The sequence below is a fragment of the Aquarana catesbeiana genome, linkage group LG08 (assembly GCF_042186555.1).
Source record: "Aquarana catesbeiana isolate 2022-GZ linkage group LG08, ASM4218655v1, whole genome shotgun sequence".
NCBI lineage: Eukaryota > Metazoa > Chordata > Amphibia > Anura > Ranidae > Aquarana > Aquarana catesbeiana.
Genome location: NC_133331.1, coordinates 306,450,115 through 306,468,423, shown reverse-complemented (window position 1 = coordinate 306,468,423; position 18,309 = coordinate 306,450,115). Strand labels below are relative to the sequence as shown.

General features: G+C 43.6%; 3 protein-coding genes across 3 annotated transcripts in view; all 3 read right to left on the bottom strand.

Annotated features, from left to right (window-relative positions):
• Positions 1 to 3,119: 3,119 nt before the first annotated feature.
• LOC141105051 (uncharacterized) lies at positions 3,120 to 7,742 on the bottom strand. The gene is made up of 4 exons (XM_073594878.1): positions 7,456 to 7,742; positions 7,146 to 7,337; positions 6,936 to 7,059; positions 3,120 to 6,013 (listed from the first exon to the last, which is right to left on the bottom strand). The coding sequence occupies exons 1-4, from the start codon at positions 7,618 to 7,620 to the stop codon at positions 3,825 to 3,827; spliced, it is 2,670 nt and encodes an 889-aa protein (XP_073450979.1). The 5' UTR covers positions 7,621 to 7,742; the 3' UTR covers positions 3,120 to 3,824.
• Positions 7,650 to 9,438, bottom strand: LOC141105156 (oocyte zinc finger protein XlCOF29-like). Its single transcript, XM_073595045.1, has 3 exons — positions 9,312 to 9,438; positions 8,036 to 8,155; positions 7,650 to 7,916 (listed from the first exon to the last, which is right to left on the bottom strand). The coding sequence occupies exons 2-3, from the start codon at positions 8,114 to 8,116 to the stop codon at positions 7,650 to 7,652; spliced, it is 348 nt and encodes a 115-aa protein (XP_073451146.1). The 5' UTR covers positions 8,117 to 8,155; positions 9,312 to 9,438.
• Positions 9,439 to 17,193: 7,755 nt separating this feature from the next.
• Positions 17,194 to 18,309, bottom strand: part of LOC141106905 (uncharacterized) — a 38,875-nt gene continuing 37,759 nt past the window's right edge. Inside the window, exon 13 of the mRNA XM_073597834.1 lies at positions 17,194 to 18,273. Within this exon, the coding sequence (XP_073453935.1) occupies positions 17,562 to 18,273 (712 nt within the window). The 3' untranslated portion in view covers positions 17,194 to 17,561. The remainder of the gene's footprint in view (positions 18,274 to 18,309) is intronic.

Below are 18,309 nucleotides of genomic sequence, written 5' to 3'. Positions count from 1 at the left end.
GATGGTGGGTGGGGGTTCCATTGTATTTATGGACACAATAGAAAGAACAATATTCTGCGATTATTTGCTACAACAAAGATTTTTATTTCTACAAAATGTATACACAGCCGAACAACTCAACACGTTGTAAATCAAACATGTTTTTTCACAACAATATATGTTATTATGGGACTCAGCCTAAAACAGTATCTGTGAATAAGATCGGGCAATGCAACTGGTTTGCAGGACACTTACACTATCAAAATCGACAGAACCAAAATCGCCAGGCAGAAGATCTTCCCATGGTAACTACAGAGCGTTATTACAAAGAACTGCTACATAAAGTTGTCCTCGTGTTAACATGCATATATTGGCAATAACATATAGTCCTATAACAAGGACAGTGATGCTAAGCACTCCATCTTTCAGGAGCAACGGTGCCGGTTTCCCCGGTTTGACCACTTTACATATTGTAGAAATGATGTCATGACGTTATCTTCAGGTTTATTCCCCAACACAAGAATTGATAGCATCACAATTGCTTCCTCCGATGGCTGGCAAACTCAATAAATATTGGCAACCAAAGTATGGAAAAAAGTTCAGATTCCGATGGCAGTTGACTAAAAGAAAACTAGCGTAAAAGTTCCTAGCGCTCCTAGCATAATAAAACATGCATAAAACGGGTACAAAAAACTGTTAAAAGGACCAATTGGCAAAAAAGGATAAATAAACTGACCCCAGTTGTACGGGAACCATTCTCCACTGAAGACCGATGTAAGGGTACCCTTCACCACTGACCCCAGTTGTACGGGAACTATTCTCCACTGAAGACCAATGTAAGGGTACCCTTCACCACTGACCCTAGTTGTACGGGAACCATTCTTCACTGAAGACCGATGTAAGGGTACCCTTCACCACTGACATCAGTTGTACGGGAACCATTCTTCACTGAAGACCGATGTAAGGGTACCCTTCACCACTGACCCCAGTTGTACGGGAACCATTCTCCACTGAAGACCTATGTAAGGATACCCTTCACCACTGACCCCAGTTGTATGGGAACTATTCTCCACCGAAGACCGATGTAAGGGTACCCTTCACCACCGACCCCAGTTGTACGGGAACTATTCTCCACCGAAGACCGATGTAAGGGTACCCTTCACCACTGACCCCAGTTGTACGGAAACCATTCTCCACTGCAGACCGATGTAAGGGTACCCTTCACCACTGACCCCAGTTGTACGGAAACCATTCTCCACTGAAGACCTATGTAAGGGTACCCTTCACCACTGACCCCAGTTGTATGGGAACCATTCTCCACTGAAGACCTATGTAAGGGTACCTTTCACCGCTGACCCCAGTTGTACGGGAACCATTCTCCACTGAAGACCGATGTAAGGGTACCTTTCACCGCTGACCCCAGTTGTACGGGAACCATTCTTCACTGAAGACCGATGTAAGGGTACCCTTCACCACTGACCCCAGTTGTACGGGAACCATTCTCCACTGAAGACCTATGTAAGGGTACCTTTCACCGCTGACCCCAGTTGTACGGGAACCATTCTTCACTGAAGACCGATGTAAGGGTACCCTTCACCACTGACCCCAGTTGTACGGGAACCATTCTTCTCTGAAGACCGATGTAAGGGTACCCTTCACCACTGACCCCAGTTGTACGGGAACCATTCTCCACTGAAGACCGATGTAAGGGTACCCTTCACCACTGACCCCAGTTGTACGGGAACTATTCTCCACCGAAGACCGATGTAAGGGTACCCTTCACCACTGACCCCAGTTGTACGGAAACCATTCTCCACTGAAGACCGATGTAAGGGTACCTTCACCACTGACCCCAGTTGTACGGGAACCATTCTTCTCTGAAGACCGATGTAAGGGTACCCTTCACCACTGACCCCAGTTGTACGGGAACCATTCTCCACTGAAGACCAATGTAAGGGTACCTTTCACCGCTGACCCCAGTTGTACGGGAACCATTCTTCACTGAAGACCGATGTAAGGGTACCCTTCACCACTGACCACCAATGTAAGGGGGTCCTTCTCTACTGATTAGACATTTGCAATTCGTTTAGTTCCGAATTCGTTTCTTAACGAATTTTGCCAAATTCGTCATGTCTGAAATCTCCAAATTTCCGAATTTTCGAAAATTCGGAAATTGGAAAATTTCGGAAATTGGAAATTCGAAAATTCGGAAATTGGAAAATTCGAAGGTTCGGAAATTTGAAAATTGGGGAATTTGAAAATCCGAAAATAAGAGTGAAAATTGGAAAATTCAAAAGAATGAAAATCCGAAAACCCAAAAATCTGAAATAATAACTAACTAATAATAACTATTAAATTATAGGTATTGGAATTTCCCTTCAAATTTGGCTGTTAGTGAACGTAAAGAGTACGAATTTATCTGAAGTTACGAATGACCTGAAATAACAAAGGCCGTATCTAAATGAATGGAATGTAACGATCTAATAATAATAAATAACAATAATAATAATGAAATCTTTTTATTGTTATAATTTATTATTAATTTGTTCCATTCCATTTGTTTAGATGCGGCATTCGTTATTTTGGATCATTCGGAACTTCAGATAAATTTGTATTCGTTACATTTACAAACAGCCACATTTAAAAGGAAATTCCAATACCTATAATTTAATAGTTAGTTATTATTAGTTAGTTATTATTTCGAATTTTACTGATATTCTTTCTTTTTTTCAGATTTTCTAATTTTTCGGACTTTCGAATTTTGGAATTTCCAGATTTTCGAATTTGTGGAGAGGTGCACATTTATATTAGGGGTCAGGGGAACAGAGTTCCTTTATATTGGTGATCAGTAGTAGACATGTGCACTGACCAAAAATGTGTTCGTTTTCGTTTCATTCGTTATTTTGCTTTTTTTTCTGAAATTTGAAAATTTCGAATTCGAAAATTCAAAATTCGGATATTTGAAAATTCAAAATTTGAAAATTCCGAATGTTGGAATTTCCGAATTTTCAAATTTTGAATTTCCAAATTTCCGAATTTTGAATTTCGGAAATTCAAAATTCGGAAATTTGAAAATTTGGAAATTCGAAATTTCGGAAATTCAAAATTCGGAAATTTGAAAATTCAGAAATTCGAAAATTTGAAAATCCGAATTTTCGGATTTCTGAATTTTCGAATTTCAGAATTTTCAAATTTCAGAAAAAAGCAAACAAACGAAAACGAACTAAATTTTTGGTCAGTGCACATGTCAACTACCGATCACCAATATAAAGGGAACCCTGTTCCCCTGACCCCGAATATAAAGCTGCACTTCTCCACTGATCAAAATTTGGAAGAAGGCCCTTCTCCACTCATCACAAACTTAAGAAAATGAAATAGAAAAAATAAAATAGAAAAAATAAAATGAAATAGAAAAAATAAAATAGAAAATAAAAGAACAGAAAATAAAGGAATAGAATAGAATAGAAAAAAGACAAGAATAAAATAGAAAAAAATAAAATAGAAAAAATAAAATAGAAAAAAATAAAATAGAAAAAATAAAATAGAAAAAATAAAATGAAATAGAAAAAATAAAATAGATAATAAAAGAACAGAAAATAAAGGAATAGAACAGAATAGAAAAAAGACAAGAATAAAATAGAAGGAATATAATCATCTTCTGAAATTCGAATTTTGAATAGAAAAGATTAGAAAAGAATAAACGATAGAAAAGAATAGGATAGAAAGAATATAAAAATATAACCATCTTCCAAAATCCGAATTCGAATGGAATTTGAAAAAATTCGAATCAATTCAAATTCGAATTAACGAAACGAATTCCGAAAGCGAATTAATTCTGCACCCATCTACCGCACTTTGGTGTGACTTTTCTGATGTTCACGAAGTTCTTCCTTCTCACCGAAACGTTTCCTGCACTTTGTGCACGGAAAAGGGAACTCGCCGGTGTGCCGTTTCAGGTGTATGTTGAGGTTTCCCTTCTGAGTAAAGCATTTCCCGCACTCTAAGCAAGGGAAAGGGCGCTCCCCCGTATGGACTATCTGGTGCTGGCCAAGGGCTGCTTTGGAAATGAAACCTTTCCCACACTCTATACATTTGAAAGGGCGCTCGCTCATATGGTTTCTCTGATGTACATGAAGTGCTTTCTTCCCGGTGAAACCTTTCCCGCACTCTGAACACGAATAGGGACGCTCGCCTGTGTGAATTCTCTGGTGAGTAAGCAGTATTGCCTTCTCGGCGAAGCATTTCCCGCACTCCGAGCACGAAAAGGGACGCTCGCCGGTGTGACTTCTCTGGTGTATAAGGAGGCTGCTTTTCTGGATGAAACTTTTCCCGCACTCTGAGCATAAAAAAGGACGCTCCCCTGCGTGAATCTTCTGGTGCGTGCTAAGTTTTTTTTTCTCGGTGAAACTCTTCCCGCACTCTGAACATAAATAGGGACGCTCGCCCGTGTGGGTTCTCTGGTGTTTAACAAGGCTCACCTTCCCGGGGAATCCTTTCCCGCACTCCGAGCATGAAAAACGATATTCGCCTGTGTGAATCCTTTGGTGTGCGAGAAGTACGCTATTGTGAAGGAAACATTTCCCGCACTCGGAGCAGGAAAAAGGGCGTTCCCCCACATGACTCTTCTGGTGTCTCTGAAGGTCTGCTTTGTGAATGAATGATTTCCCACACTCTACACATGAAAAAGGACGCTCGCCCGTGTGTTTTTTCTGGTGTAAATAAAGTTTTCTTTTATCGGCAAAACATTTCCCGCACTCCGAACAGGGGAAAGGAAGCACGCCCATGTGAATTCTCTGGTGTGCAAGAAAGTGTCCCTTCTGACTGAAACATTTCCCGCACTCCGAACACGAAAATGGACGTTCACCCGTGTGAGTTGTCTGGTGCAGGCGTAGCGCTCCCGTCTGAGTGAAGCCTTTCCCGCACACTGAGCATGAAAAAGGACGCTCACCTGTGTGGACTCTCTGGTGTGCCACAAGCGATCCTTTCAAAGAGAAACATTTCCCGCACTCTGAACATGAGAAAGGACGTTCACCTGTATGAACTCTTTGGTGTTCAAGAAGCTTTCCTTTCTTAGAGAAGCCTTTTCCGCACTCTGAACATGAATAAGGATGCTCGCCCGTGTGTATTATCTGGTGTCTCTGGAGGTCTACTTTCTGAATGTAGGTTTTGCCACATTTTGAACACGAGAAAGGGCGCTCGCCCGTGTGAATTCTCTGGTGGTTTAGAAAGTGTCCTTTCTGAACGAAAGATTTCCCGCACTCTGAACAGCAATAAGAACGCTTACTCTTGTGATATTTCTCATGTTTAAGAAATGCTTTTTTGTCGGTGAAAGATTTCCCACACGTCGAACATGACATTGAACTCTCTTCTGTCTGAACTCCTTCATGGCTCAAAGAAGGTTTCTTAGGATTTGATGGATCTGCTGATCTCTCTGTACTGTGAGATCTCTGAGGCATTTCTGGAGTAACAGTATGGGATTTATCAGAAGGTTCCTCAGGATTAGAAGGATCCATTGATCTTAGATGGACATCTGAAGTCATAGTATGAGATTTATCAGAAGGTTCCTCAGGATTAGAAGGACCCATTGATCGTAGATGGACATCTGAAGTCATAGTATGGGATTGATCAGAAGGTTCCTCAGGATTAGAAGGACCCATTGATCTTAGATGGACATCTGAAGTCATAGTATGAGATTTATCAGAAGATTCCTCAGGATTAGAAGGATCCATTGATCTTAGATGGACATCTGAAGTCATAGTATGAGATTTATCAGAAGGTTCCTCAGGATTAGAAGGACCCATTGATCGTAGATGGACATCTGAAGTCATAGTATGGGATTGATCAGAAGGTTCCTCAGGATTAGAAGGACCCATTGATCTTAGATGGACATCTGAAGTCATAGTATGGGATTTATCAGAAGATTCCTCAGGATTAGAGGGATCCCTTGCTCTCACCAACTGGTAAGGTCTGGGATGTATTGTTCTGTTTAAGGATTTTGTTCCAGGAAGATTCCTTTTATCGTCTGCTTTATATTCTGAAAAAATAAGATGACTGTCAGGGGTTTTCAAGAAAAAAAGTGTTCATCTTTTGGAAATCAGTTTTAAAAAGGAATGTGATAAGAATTGTTTTGCATGAAATCATATATCTTGTTAAAAAGTCAACGAATTATTAGACATGCTAGATTAGATATGCTATGGAGAAAAATGAGGATAGATCTTCAACAGCATTGGATCTCTTATATAATGTAAAGTATGGTAATCTCATTTGTTGGGAACATGACGTTATATTGAGGAATGGAGATGGACCTTTCATATGGTGTACAGTATCTCCATCTCATTTGTTGGGAACATGACGTTATATTGAGGAATGGAGATGGACCTTTCATATGGTGTACAGTATCTCCTCCTCATTTGTTGGGAACATGACATTATATTGAGGAATGGAGATGGACTTTTCTTATGGTGTACAGAATCTCCTCCTCATTTGTTGGGAACATGATGTTATAGTGAGGAATGGAGATGGACCTTTCATATGGTGTACAGTATCTCCTACTCATTTGTTGGGAACATGATGTTATATTGAGGAATGGAGATGGACCTTTCATATGGTGTACAGTATCTCCTCATTTGTTGGGAACATGACGTTATATTGAGGAATGGAGATGGACCTTATATATGGTGTACAGTATCTCCACCTCATTTGTTGGGAACATGACGTTATATTGAGGAATGGAGATGGACCTTATATATGGTGTACAGTATCTCCACCTCATTTGTTGGGAACATGACGTTATATTGAGGAATGGAGATGGACCTTTCATATGGTGTACAGTATCTCCTCATCATTTGTTGGGAACATGACACTATATTGAGGAATGGGAAAGGACCTTTCACTATTATCCGTATGATTAGGACCCTCCATACTGCTCTCTCCTTTACAATAAAGTCTCCTCTTACCCGGTGATGTGAGGGGCGGCTGATTCTCCATCATGACGTCCTTGTAGAGATCCTTGTGTCCTTCTAAATACTCCCACTCCTCCATGGAGAAATAGACAGTGACATCCTGACACCTTATAGGAACCTGACACACACAATGATACAGTCACCATCCAGACACATCCCTTGTCTGTTACTGGATAATGTCCCAGAGTTCCCAGCACTACTCACCTCACCTATCAGCAGATCAGTGATTTTATTGGTAAGGTTTAGAATTTCTTCTTTGTTGTTTCTCTGAAGAGTAAGGAAGGTGGGTGGAGGTACGGTGATGGGGCACTGTGTTTCTCTTAGTGTTCTGGACAAGCGTTGACTTCTCCTTCCTCTGCTATTCTCAATGGATGTCTTCATAACTACAGCACAGTCCTGGTTATACAGTAATAAATATAATAACATTAGAATTCTTTTAACCTCCAATATTAGGTTTGAGTTTTGTTAATAAATATAAATTTGGTATCTGTGATCCTCCCAGAATCCTCCTCACCTCTCCAGTAAGCAAACAGATGATATCCAGAGTGTGCTTCACTAGCGTTCCATTTGAGGAAGAATTCTTTTTTCTCATTTTAATAAGATTGAGAAGGATCCGATTGTCCATCATGACGTCCTTGTAGAGATCCTTGTGTCCTTCTAAATACTCCCACTCCTCCATGGAGAAATAGACAGTGACATCCTGACACCTTATAGGAACCTGACACACACAATGATACAGTCACCATCCAGACACATCCCTTGTCTGTTACTGGATAATGTCCCAGAATTCCCGGCACCGCTCACCTCTCCTGTCAGCAGCTCAATGATCCTCTTGAGGGCTTCTAGAATCTTCTTGGAATTGGTTACTTTTGTTCTCAGGCAGTGAGGTGGCAGCACTGTGATGGGTGATGTCCCCTGAAGACATCTACTGGGTGTTAGTGGATCACCAGATATTTTCTTCACTACTTTATAATCCTGTGTAAAGAGAAAAAAGTAATAGACTACCCACAATCCTCCTCACCTCTCCGGTCAGGTCTGTGTTTTATTAATAGAGATAAGAGTGATGTCATGTGACCTCCCAGAATCCTCCTCACCTCTCCGGTCAGCAGATAGATGATCTCCAGGGTGAGGTTTAGTATCCTCTCCGTCATGTGACTCTGGTCACCAGCCATCATTCACAAAGTGGTTATGTGATGTACACAGGATTCTCCTTCCTGTAGACGGGTTATAAGCCAAAAATTAGCTGGACTGTACTGGGGTGAATAAAGTCTGCACAGAGTTCCTCCATAGTTCTGACATCTGAGACTGCTTCTAAGATTATAATACAAACATTGTTTATCCATGTAAATTTCTTCTCTTTCAAATACGAGTTTGAAAGAAAAACACATTTACGAAATTGTATTGTATAATATATCTGGTCTATAAACCAGAGGCTCTGGATGGACAGTTGGATAAATGGTTCTATATTTAGGATGTATCTGGTCTATAAACCAGAGGTTCTGGATGGACAGTTGGATAAATGGTTCTATATTTAGGATGTATCCGGTCTATAAACCAGAGGCTCTGGATGGACAGTTGGATAAATGGTTCTATATTTAGGATGTATCTGGTCTATAAACCAGAGGCTCTGGATGGACAGTTGGATAAATGGTTCTATATTTAGGATGTATCTGGTCTATAAACCAGAGGCTCTGGATGGACAGTTGGATAAATGGTTCTATATTTAGGATGTATCCGGTCTATAAACCAGAGGCTCTGGATGGACAGTTGGATAAATGGTTCTATATTTAGGATGTATCTGGTCTATAAACCAGAGGCTCTGGATGGACAGTTGGATAAATGGTTCTATATTTAGGATGTATCTGGTCTATAAACCAGAGGCTCTGGATGGACAGTTGGATAAATGGTTCTATATTTAGGATGTATCCGGTCTATAAACCAGAGGCTCTGGATGGACAGTTGGATAAATGGTTCTATATTTAGGATGTATCTGGTCTATAAACCAGAGGCTCTGGATGGACAGTTGGATAAATGGTTCTATATTTAGGATGTATCTGGTCTATAAACCAGAGGCTCTGGATGGACAGTTGGATAAATGGTTCTATATTTAGGATGTATCCGGTCTATAAACCAGAGGCTCTGGATGGACAGTTGGATAAATGGCTCTATATTTAGGATATAACTAGTCTATAAACCAGAGGCTCTGGATTAAAATCTGAATATATTATTTTACATACACATAATACAAAAGAGAATTTTATGTTTATATATATTTTTTTGCAGTAGCATATGATGGAGATAAAAGACGTCACAGTGACTATGGAAGAAGAGGATGAACATGACGGATGGATGAAAATAATATCTTACTACCTCCTTTGTTGCCAATTCCAGCAATGTCTCCTCTTTAGTCGTCTCTCACCCGGAACTTCCTGTTTTACTATACATCATTTCCTGTCAGTGCCTTACATCACTTCCTGTCAGTGCCTTACATCACTTCCTGTCAAGTGCCTTACATCACTTCCTGTCAAGTGCCTTACATCACTTCCTATCTTGCTCTAGTAAGACTTTCTGTGTGTTCCACTGACAGTAAATGAGATCACCTCCTTCTGGTTCTGGAGAATGTAACTCTTCAGCCGGTGTTGTTTTTCAATGGTTTGCCACTTCTTGGTGTTCTGTTCTGTTAATTTCAGCAAAGCATTTGATACGGTTCTATGTGATGATCTTATAGAGAAGTCTTACGATCTAGGACTGAAACCTTGGGTGGTTGAGTGGATACGCAGTTGTCTAAAGGATAGATACCAGAGTGTGATTGTAAATGGGGTTCATTCAGAACAAAGACCAGTCACTATTGGGGTACCCCAAGGCTCCATACTGGGTCCTGTTCTATTTAATCTCTATGTAAGTGATATAACTAAAGGCTTGGTGGGTAAGGTAAGTCTTTTTGCTGATGACACAAAGGTGTGCAATAGAGTTGAACTCCATGTAGGTGTCTGTAACATGGAACATGATTTGGTTCTGCCGGACGATTGGTCAAAGAGGGAAAAGATTTAGTGGTTCTTTTATTCAGATGATTGCAAAATGGGCAAACAGTGTGGCCAGGCAGTGGGAAAAATTAGTAAAATTTTAAGCATGTATTGCTAGAGAGATCACCAGCTGGAGGAAGGAGGTCCTGATTCCTCTATATAGATCTTTATATCAGTAGAATGATCACCAGGAGCAAGGAGGTCCTGATTCTTCTATATAGATCTTTATATCACTAGAGGGATCACCAGCAGGAGGAAGGAGGTCCTGATTTCTCTATATAGATCTTTATATCACTAGAGGGATCACCAACCGGAGGAAGGAGGTCCTGATTCCTCTATATAGATCTTTATATCACTAGAGGGATCACCAGCAGGAGGAAGGAGGTCCTGATTTCTCTATATAGATCTTTATATCACTAGAGGGATCACCAACCGGAGGAAGGAGGTCCTGATTCCTCTATATAGATCTTTATATCACTAGAGGGATCACCAGCCAGAGGAAGGAGGTCCTGATTCCTCTATATAGATCTTTATATCACTAGAGGGATCTCCAGGAGGAAGGAGGTCCTGATTCTTCCATATAGATCTTTATATCACTAGAGGGATCACCAACCGGAGGAAGGAGGTCCTGATTCCTCTATATAGATCTTTATATCACTAGAGGGGTCACCAGTAGGAGGAGGGAAGTCCTGATTCCTCTATATAGATCGTTATATCACTAGAGGGGTCACCAGCAGAAGGAAGGAGGTCCTGATTCCCCTATATAGAGCATTATATCACTAGAAGAGTAACTGGCAGGAGGTCCTGATTCTTCTATATAGATCTTTATATCACTAGAGGGATCACCAGGAGGAGGTCCTGATTCCTCTATATAGATCTTTATATCACTAGAGGAATCACCAGGAGGAGGAAGGAGGTCCCGATTCCTCTATATAGATCTTTATATCACTAGAGGGATCACCAGGAGGAGGAAGGAGGTCCTCATTCCTCTATAGAGCTCTTTATATCACTAGAGGGGTCACCAGGAGGAGGAAGAAGGTCCTGATTCCTCTATATAGATCTTTATATCACTAGAGGGATCACCAGCAGGAGGAAGGAGGTCCTGATTCCTCTATATAGATCTTTATATCACTAGAGGGATCACCAGGAGGAGGAAGGAGGTCCTGATTCCTCTACATAGTATAGATCTTTATATCACCACTAGAAGGAAGGAGGTCCTAATATGGATATATACTGTACATCTTTAGTTAGACCTAATTTAGAATGCTGTATCCATTTTTGTAGACCTCACTTACTAAAAGATATTGATGAGATAGAACAAATTCAAAGACAAGCAACAAAAATGATGAAAGGCCTGAGGGATAAAGAATGTTAGGAGTGACTGCAGGAACTTATGAAGAGAAAGAGGAGACATGATTGAAACCTTTAAATAATGTAGATCAGGGGGGTAAATAAGGTTCAACCTTAGAAAGTATTAGAAAAACAGGACAGACTCGATTGCCCGCAAGGTCTTTTTTCTGCCATCAGTCTTCTATGTTTCTATTTATTACTCCAAAATTCAAACCTAGACAGGGTTTAGAGAATTTAGGGACCACATGTGGTCAGGTGAGCTGACATTCCACTTCAGTCCTTGAATTTAGTTAGGTTGTGCATAGATTGGCGACCATCACAAAATGTAGAGTTTATTTGCCAACATGAACTCAGGGAGAGAGGGTTATGGCACAGGACACCCAGAGAACATGGCAGAAAATTCTCATACTCACAGCCTTGGCAGATAAAAGGGTCTTTAAGTCAGACCGACATCCTGTGATCCTCAAACACTTGTCTGCACATCAGGTGCAACATATACTCCCTGGGTGAGAGACCAGACTTCCTGTGAGGTCCAAGCCAGATTCCAGCTTCTTCAGTACCTCCAGCCAAAGTTCCTTTATCGTGCTTCTTCTCAAGATTGGCTCCAATCCTTCAAGGCAGTGCAAGTCTAGGCAACAGACTTAGGCTAGGTTCACATCTATGTGGTTAATGGAGTTTTCCAATGAATTTTGCGTTTTTGAACACGCGTTTTTGATGTGTTTTTGCATGGGTAATAGGAAATACTCCTTAACAAACTGTGAATAGTGGGTTGTTAGGGAGCGAGCGGCTGCTACGTCCTTAACATCTGATGACTTATCAGCTTAATTTTGGCATGGGGTTCCCTTTAAAATCCATACCAGACCTGCTATGGATTGAGGGGGGGGGGGGACCCCATGCAATTTTTTTTCTTTTTTTAAGCTTTTGAATGCTGGCATTCTTTGGTTTACATTCAGCTGTCAGCGGGGAATCCTGTTGACAGCTGATGAGTCATTGGTTGTTAAGGAGGCGGCTGCCGCCCACTCCTTAACCGGTGATTCATAGTTTGTTAAGGAGCCTTTCTTTATGTGTTTGGTACGAATCCATTGAAGTCAATTGCACGCAAAATGCAATCTGCTGCAGGAAAAAAGTCCCCGACCCATCAAAAAAATGCAGCAGCTGAAAAACGCGTCGATGTGAATGTGTCCCATAGGAAACCATGTAAACCAGTAAATAGACTGTAATGCAAAACGCACTAAAAAAAACCCATAGGTGTGAACCTAGCCTTAGACCTTGTCTCTCGAACACATGGGTGCCATCCCTCTGTAGACTGGCTAGGAGGATGAGACTTTACTATACAGATGACGGGGCTGTGTAGTGAAGATTCTGTGTGCATGGCCTGGTATAGTGACTGGCAGGAGTACCGGGAGAGAATGTCATGGGTGCAGCAAAGCCCAGTGGGGACTGGAGGTGTAGATGGGGAAGGTTTTCATAGTTTTTTTCTGAAAAAGGTGAACTTACCCCTTAAAGAGTCATTCCTGCTTATAGCAGGGTGGCTACATTTGTAATGGGTGATTTGTGGGATTGGGAACATGTTAACGCACAAAAGTCAGAGTGACCCCTTAATGGAGGATAACCCTATACCAGCCTTTTTCAACCAGGGTGCCTGGAGGTTTTTTCAGTGGGATGCCTAGAAATTGCCCCAAAATTGTATACAAGCCGGCAGATGGATGAAGCCTGGCTGTTAGTTACACAAAGCCACAAGTTTTCGTTGTGCACCATTACAGCCTTCTAGCTGCCAACCTCTTAACAACCAATGACATCATCGGTCGATAAGGAGGATGTCAGTTGCCTGCATATCATCCTTGTTTGACCCTACCTTGCCTCTCTCCATCAGCTTTGGGTTCTCTGAGAGAAAAGAGAAACATTGGAATACTAGTCAGTACCAGTTTGCAAAAGTGTATTGACTTTGAAAGAATAAATCACCTCTAATGTTAGGTCTCCTACATGTGTGGATGTTGCTGCATTATGTAAAACTTTTAGAAAAGTTTTAACATTTTAGAATGGGGTGCCTCAAGATTGTCCATAATTTTGGAGGGTGCCTCAAGATTGTCCATAATTTTGGAGGGTGCCTCAAGATTGTCCATAATTTTGGAGGGTGCCTCAAGATTGTCCATAATTTTAGAGGGTGCCTTGAGATTGTCCATATTTTTGGAGGGTGCCTTGAGATCGTCCATAATTTTTAGAGGGTGCCTCAAGATTGTCCATAATTTTGGAGGCTGCCTCAAGATTGTCCATAATTTTGGAGGCTGCCTCGTGAGTGTCCATAATTTTGGAGGGTGCCTCGAGATTGTCCATAATTTTGGAGGGTGCCTCGAGATTGTCCATAATTTTGGAGGGTGCCTCGAGATTGTCCATAATTTTGGAGGGTGCCTGGAGATTGTCCATAATTTTGGAGGGTGCCTGGAGATTGTCCATAATTTTGGAGGGTGCCTAGAGATTGTTCATAATTTTGGAGGGTGCCTCGAGATTGTCTATAATTTTAAAGGGTGCCTTGGCTGAAAAAAGGATGAGAGACATTGAGCTATACTAATACTTCAAGCAACAGAATGAAATGTTTGAATGTCCTTTAAGAAAGAAGGTAACTCCTGTGGGAGATATTTTACATTTTTTGTCAAGATGTGTGCAGGTGCAAGAACTCAATGTAGGAATGGTTGGAACACCTCATTATGGGCATCATTAAGAATTTAAGAATACTGAGAAGCTTTGATAATTAGAACAGCAGATGTGCAGATCCAGGAACTCAGGGATGGCGGGAACCCCTCATACTGTTCACAGCAAGTGTGTAGACCTAGAGACTCAGTGAAGTGTTATGGGGAACCCCTCTAATAATCAAAGGTGGTATACAGACCCGGGAACTCACACAGGGATGGTGGGATCCCTTTCTAATGGGCGGAGTAGGTGTCGAGACCCAGAAACTTACACAAGGATGGTGGAATCCTCTTTGGATGGGCATAGTAGGTGTTGAGACCCAGACTCAGGAACTCATACAGGGATGGTGAGATCCACTTCTAATGGGCGTAGGTGGTGTGGAGACCCAGGAACTCACACAGGGATGGTGGGATCCCATTCTAATGGGCGTAGTAGGTGTGGAGACCCAGGAACTCACACAGGGATGGTGGGATCCCCTTTGGATGGGTGAATTAGGTGTGGAGACCCAGACCCAGGAACTCCCACAAGGATGGTGGGATCCGCTTCTAATGGGCATAATAGGTGTGGAGACCCAGGAACTCACACAGGGATGGTGGGATCCCCTTCTAATGGGCATAGTAAGTGTGGAGACCCAGGAACTCACACAGGGATGGTGGGATTCCCTTCTAACGGATGTAGTAGGTGTGGAGACACAGGAACTCAGACGGGGATGGTGAGATCCCCTTCGGATGGGTGTAGAAGGTGTGGAGACCCAGGAACTCACACGGGGATGGTGGTATCCCCTTCTAATGGGCGCAATAGGTGCGGAGACCCAGGAACTCACACAAGGATGGTGGGATCCTCTTTGGATGGGCGTAGTAGGTGTGGAGACCCAGACTCAGGAACTCACACAGGGATGGTGGGATACACTTCTAATGGGCGTAGTAGGTGTGGAGACCCAGGAACTCACACAGGGATGGTGGGATTCCCTTCTAACGGACGTAGTAGGTGTGGAATCCCAGGAACTCACACGGGGATGGTGGGATCCTCTTCCGATGAGGCGTAGTAGGTGTGGAAGCCCAGACCCAGAAACTCACACAGGGATGGCGGGATCCCCTTCTAATGGGCGTAGTAGGTTTGGAGACCCAGGAACTCACACAGGGATGGTGGGATCCCCTTCTAACGGACGTAGTAGGTGTGGAGACACAGGAACTCAGACGGGGATGGTGAGATCCCCTTCGGATGGGTGTAGTAGGTGTGAAGACCCAGGAACTCACACAGGGATGGTGAGATCCCCTTCTAATGGGCGTAGTAGGTGTGGAGACACAAGAACTCACACGGGGATGGTGGGATCCCCTTTGGATGGGTGTAGTAGGTGTGGAGACCTAGGAACTCACACAGGGATGGTGGGCAACCCTTCTAACGGACGTAGTAGGTGTGGAGACACAAGAACTCACACGGGGATGGTGGGATCCCCTTTGGATTGGTGTAGTAGGTGTGGAGACCCAGGAACTCACACAGGGATGGTGGGCAACCCTTCAGATGGGTGTAGTAGGTGAGGAGACCCAGATCCAGGAACTCACACAGGGATGGTGGGATCCCCTTAAGATGGGTGTAGTAGGTGTGGAGACCCAGGAATTCACACAGGGATAGTGGGAACCCCTTCGGATGGGTGTAGTAGGTGTGAAGACCCAGATCCAGGAACTCACACAGGGATGGTGGGATCCCCTTAAGATGGGTGTAGTAGGTGTGGAGACCCAGGAATTCACACAGGGATGGTGGGCAACCCTTCGGATGGGTGTAGTAGGTGTGGAGACCCAGGAACTCACACAGGGATGGTGGGAACCCCTTCGGATGGGTGTAGTAGGGGTGAAGACCCGGATCCAGGAACTCACACAGGGATGGTGGGATCCCTTTCGGATGGGCGTAGTAGGTGTGGAGAACCAGATCCAGGAACTCACACAGGCATGGTGGGATCCCCTTCTAACGGACGTAGTAGGTGTGGAGACACAAGAACTCACACGGGGATGGTGGGATCCCCTTTGGATGGGTGTAGTAGGTGTGGAGACCCAGGAACTCACACAGGGATGGTGGGCAACCCTTCAGATGGGTGTAGTAGGTGTGGAGACCCAGGAACTCACAGGGGGATGTGGGATCCCTTTCGGATAGGTGTAGTAGGTGTGGAGACCCAGGAACTCACACCGGGATAGTGGGAACCCCTTTGGATGGGTGTAGAAGGTGTGAAGAACCAGATTCAGGAACTCACACGGGGATGGTGGGATCCCCTTCGGATGGGTGTAGTAGGTGTGGAGACCGAGGAACTCACACGGGGATGGTGGGATCCCCTTCGGATGGGCGCAATAGGTGTGGAGAACCAGATCCAGGAACTCACACGGGGATGGTGGGATCCCCTTTGGATGGGTGTAGTAGGTGTGGAGACCCAGGAACTCACACAGGGATGGTGGGCAACCCTTCAGATGGGTGTAGTAGGTGTGGAGACCCAGGAACTCACAGGGGGATGTGGGATCCCTTTCGGATAGGTGTAGTAGGTGTGGAGACCCAGGAACTCACACCGGGATAGTGGGAACCCCTTTGGATGGGTGTAGAAGGTGTGAAGAACCAGATTCAGGAACTCACACGGGGATGGTGGGATCCCCTTCGGATGGGTGTAGTAGGTGTGGAGACCGAGGAACTCACACGGGGATGGTGGGATCCCCTTCGGATGGGCGCAATAGGTGTGGAGAACCAGATCCAGGAACTCACACGGGGATGGTGGGATCCCCTTTGGATGGGTGTAGTAGGTGTGGAGACCCAGGAACTCACACAGGGATGGTGGGCAACCCTTCAGATGGGTGTAGTAGGTGTGGAGACCCAGGAACTCACAGGGGGATGTGGGATCCCTTTCGGATAGGTGTAGTAGGTGTGGAGACCCAGGAACTCACACCGGGATAGTGGGAACCCCTTTGGATGGGTGTAGAAGGTGTGAAGAACCAGATTCAGGAACTCACACGGGGATGGTGGGATCCCCTTCGGATGGGTGTAGTAGGTGTGGAGACCGAGGAACTCACACGGGGATGGTGGGATCCCCTTCGGATGGGCGCAATAGGTGTGGAGAACCAGATCCAGGAACTCACACGGGGATGGTGGGCTCCCCTTTGGATGGGTGTAGTAGGTGTGGAGACCCAGGAACTCAGCCGAGATATTGGGAATCCCTCATTATTGGCACAATAGGTGTATAGACCTGGGAGCTCGGTGTGCAAATATTTTATCACCAATTATCCAAGAATAATTGTAATATTCCCAAAAACACTGAAAACAGATTATTATTAATAATACGATCACACAGGATTTATATAGCGCCAATGGTTTTTACAGCATTTTACAATATAAAGGGAGACAGTAAAATTTCATACAAGAGGGTTAGGGGGGTCCTGCTCATGGGAGCTTACAATTTAAAGGGTGGGGGAAGTGATACAAAAGGTATTGTCTGTGAAAGGGATAAGCTGATCGAGAAAGAAAGAGTTCAGTTATTAGGTGGCGGTGGAGATTAATTTTTCCAAATGAAACATTTCCCGCACACTCAAGATGGAAGCTGTCCACTTGTGTGAATTCTTTGGTGTTTATGAAGATCTCCTTTCTGAAAGAAACATTTCCCGCACTCTGAACATGGAAAAGGACGCTCCCCCGTGTGAGTTCTCTGGTGTATCAGAAAGTGTCCTTTCTGAATAAAACGTTTTCCGCACTCTGCGCATGAATAAGGGCGCTCACCTGTGTGTATTCCCTGGTGAATAGCAAGGTGTTCTTTCTGTATAAAAGATTTCCCGCACTCTGAACAGGAATAGAGGCGCTCACCCGTGTGGCTTCTTTGGTGCTTAACAAGGCCTCCTTTGTGAATGAAACATTTCCCGCACTCGGAACACGTATGGGGGCGCTCACCCGTGTGACTTTTCTGGTGTGTAAGAAGTACTTTTTTTTGAGTGAAAGATTTCCCGCACTCTGAACAAGAAAAGGGACGTTCGCCCGTGTGAATTCTCAGATGTTTAAGAAGGTCTCCTTTCTGTATGAAACATTTCCCGCACTCTGAGCATGAAAAGGGCCGCTCATCCATGTGAATTCTCTGGTGTCTAAGAAGGTCTCCTTTGTAAACGAAACATTTCCCGCACTCTGTACATGAATAGGAACGCTCGCCTGTGTGAATTCTCTGATGTTGAAGAAGGTGTTCTTTATGAGTGAAACATTTCCCGCACTCTGAACATGAATGGGGACGCTCTCCTGTGTGAATTTTTTCGTGCCTAAGAAGTGCCCAGCTTTTTGTAAATGATTTCCCG

What these genes read in the sequence shown, in the direction of transcription:
- LOC141105051 (XM_073594878.1), bottom strand. Translation starts at nt 7,620, where the DNA reads ATGGAGGAGTGGGAGTATTTAGAAGGACACAAGGATCTCTACAAGGAC. An exon ending in TCTGTTTGCTTACTGGAGAG is followed by an intron (nt 7,338 to 7,455) that starts GTGAGGAGGATT and finishes CTGTATAACCAG; the next exon opens with GACTGTGCTGTAGTTATGAA. An exon ending in CTGATCTGCTGATAGGTGAG is followed by an intron (nt 7,060 to 7,145) that starts GTGAGTAGTGCT and finishes TGTGTGTGTCAG; the next exon opens with GTTCCTATAAGGTGTCAGGA.
- LOC141105156 (XM_073595045.1), bottom strand. Translation starts at nt 8,116, where the DNA reads ATGATGGCTGGTGACCAGAGTCACATGACGGAGAGGATACTAAACCTC. An exon ending in TCTATCTGCTGACCGGAGAG is followed by an intron (nt 7,917 to 8,035) that starts GTGAGGAGGATT and finishes CTCTTTACACAG; the next exon opens with GATTATAAAGTAGTGAAGAA.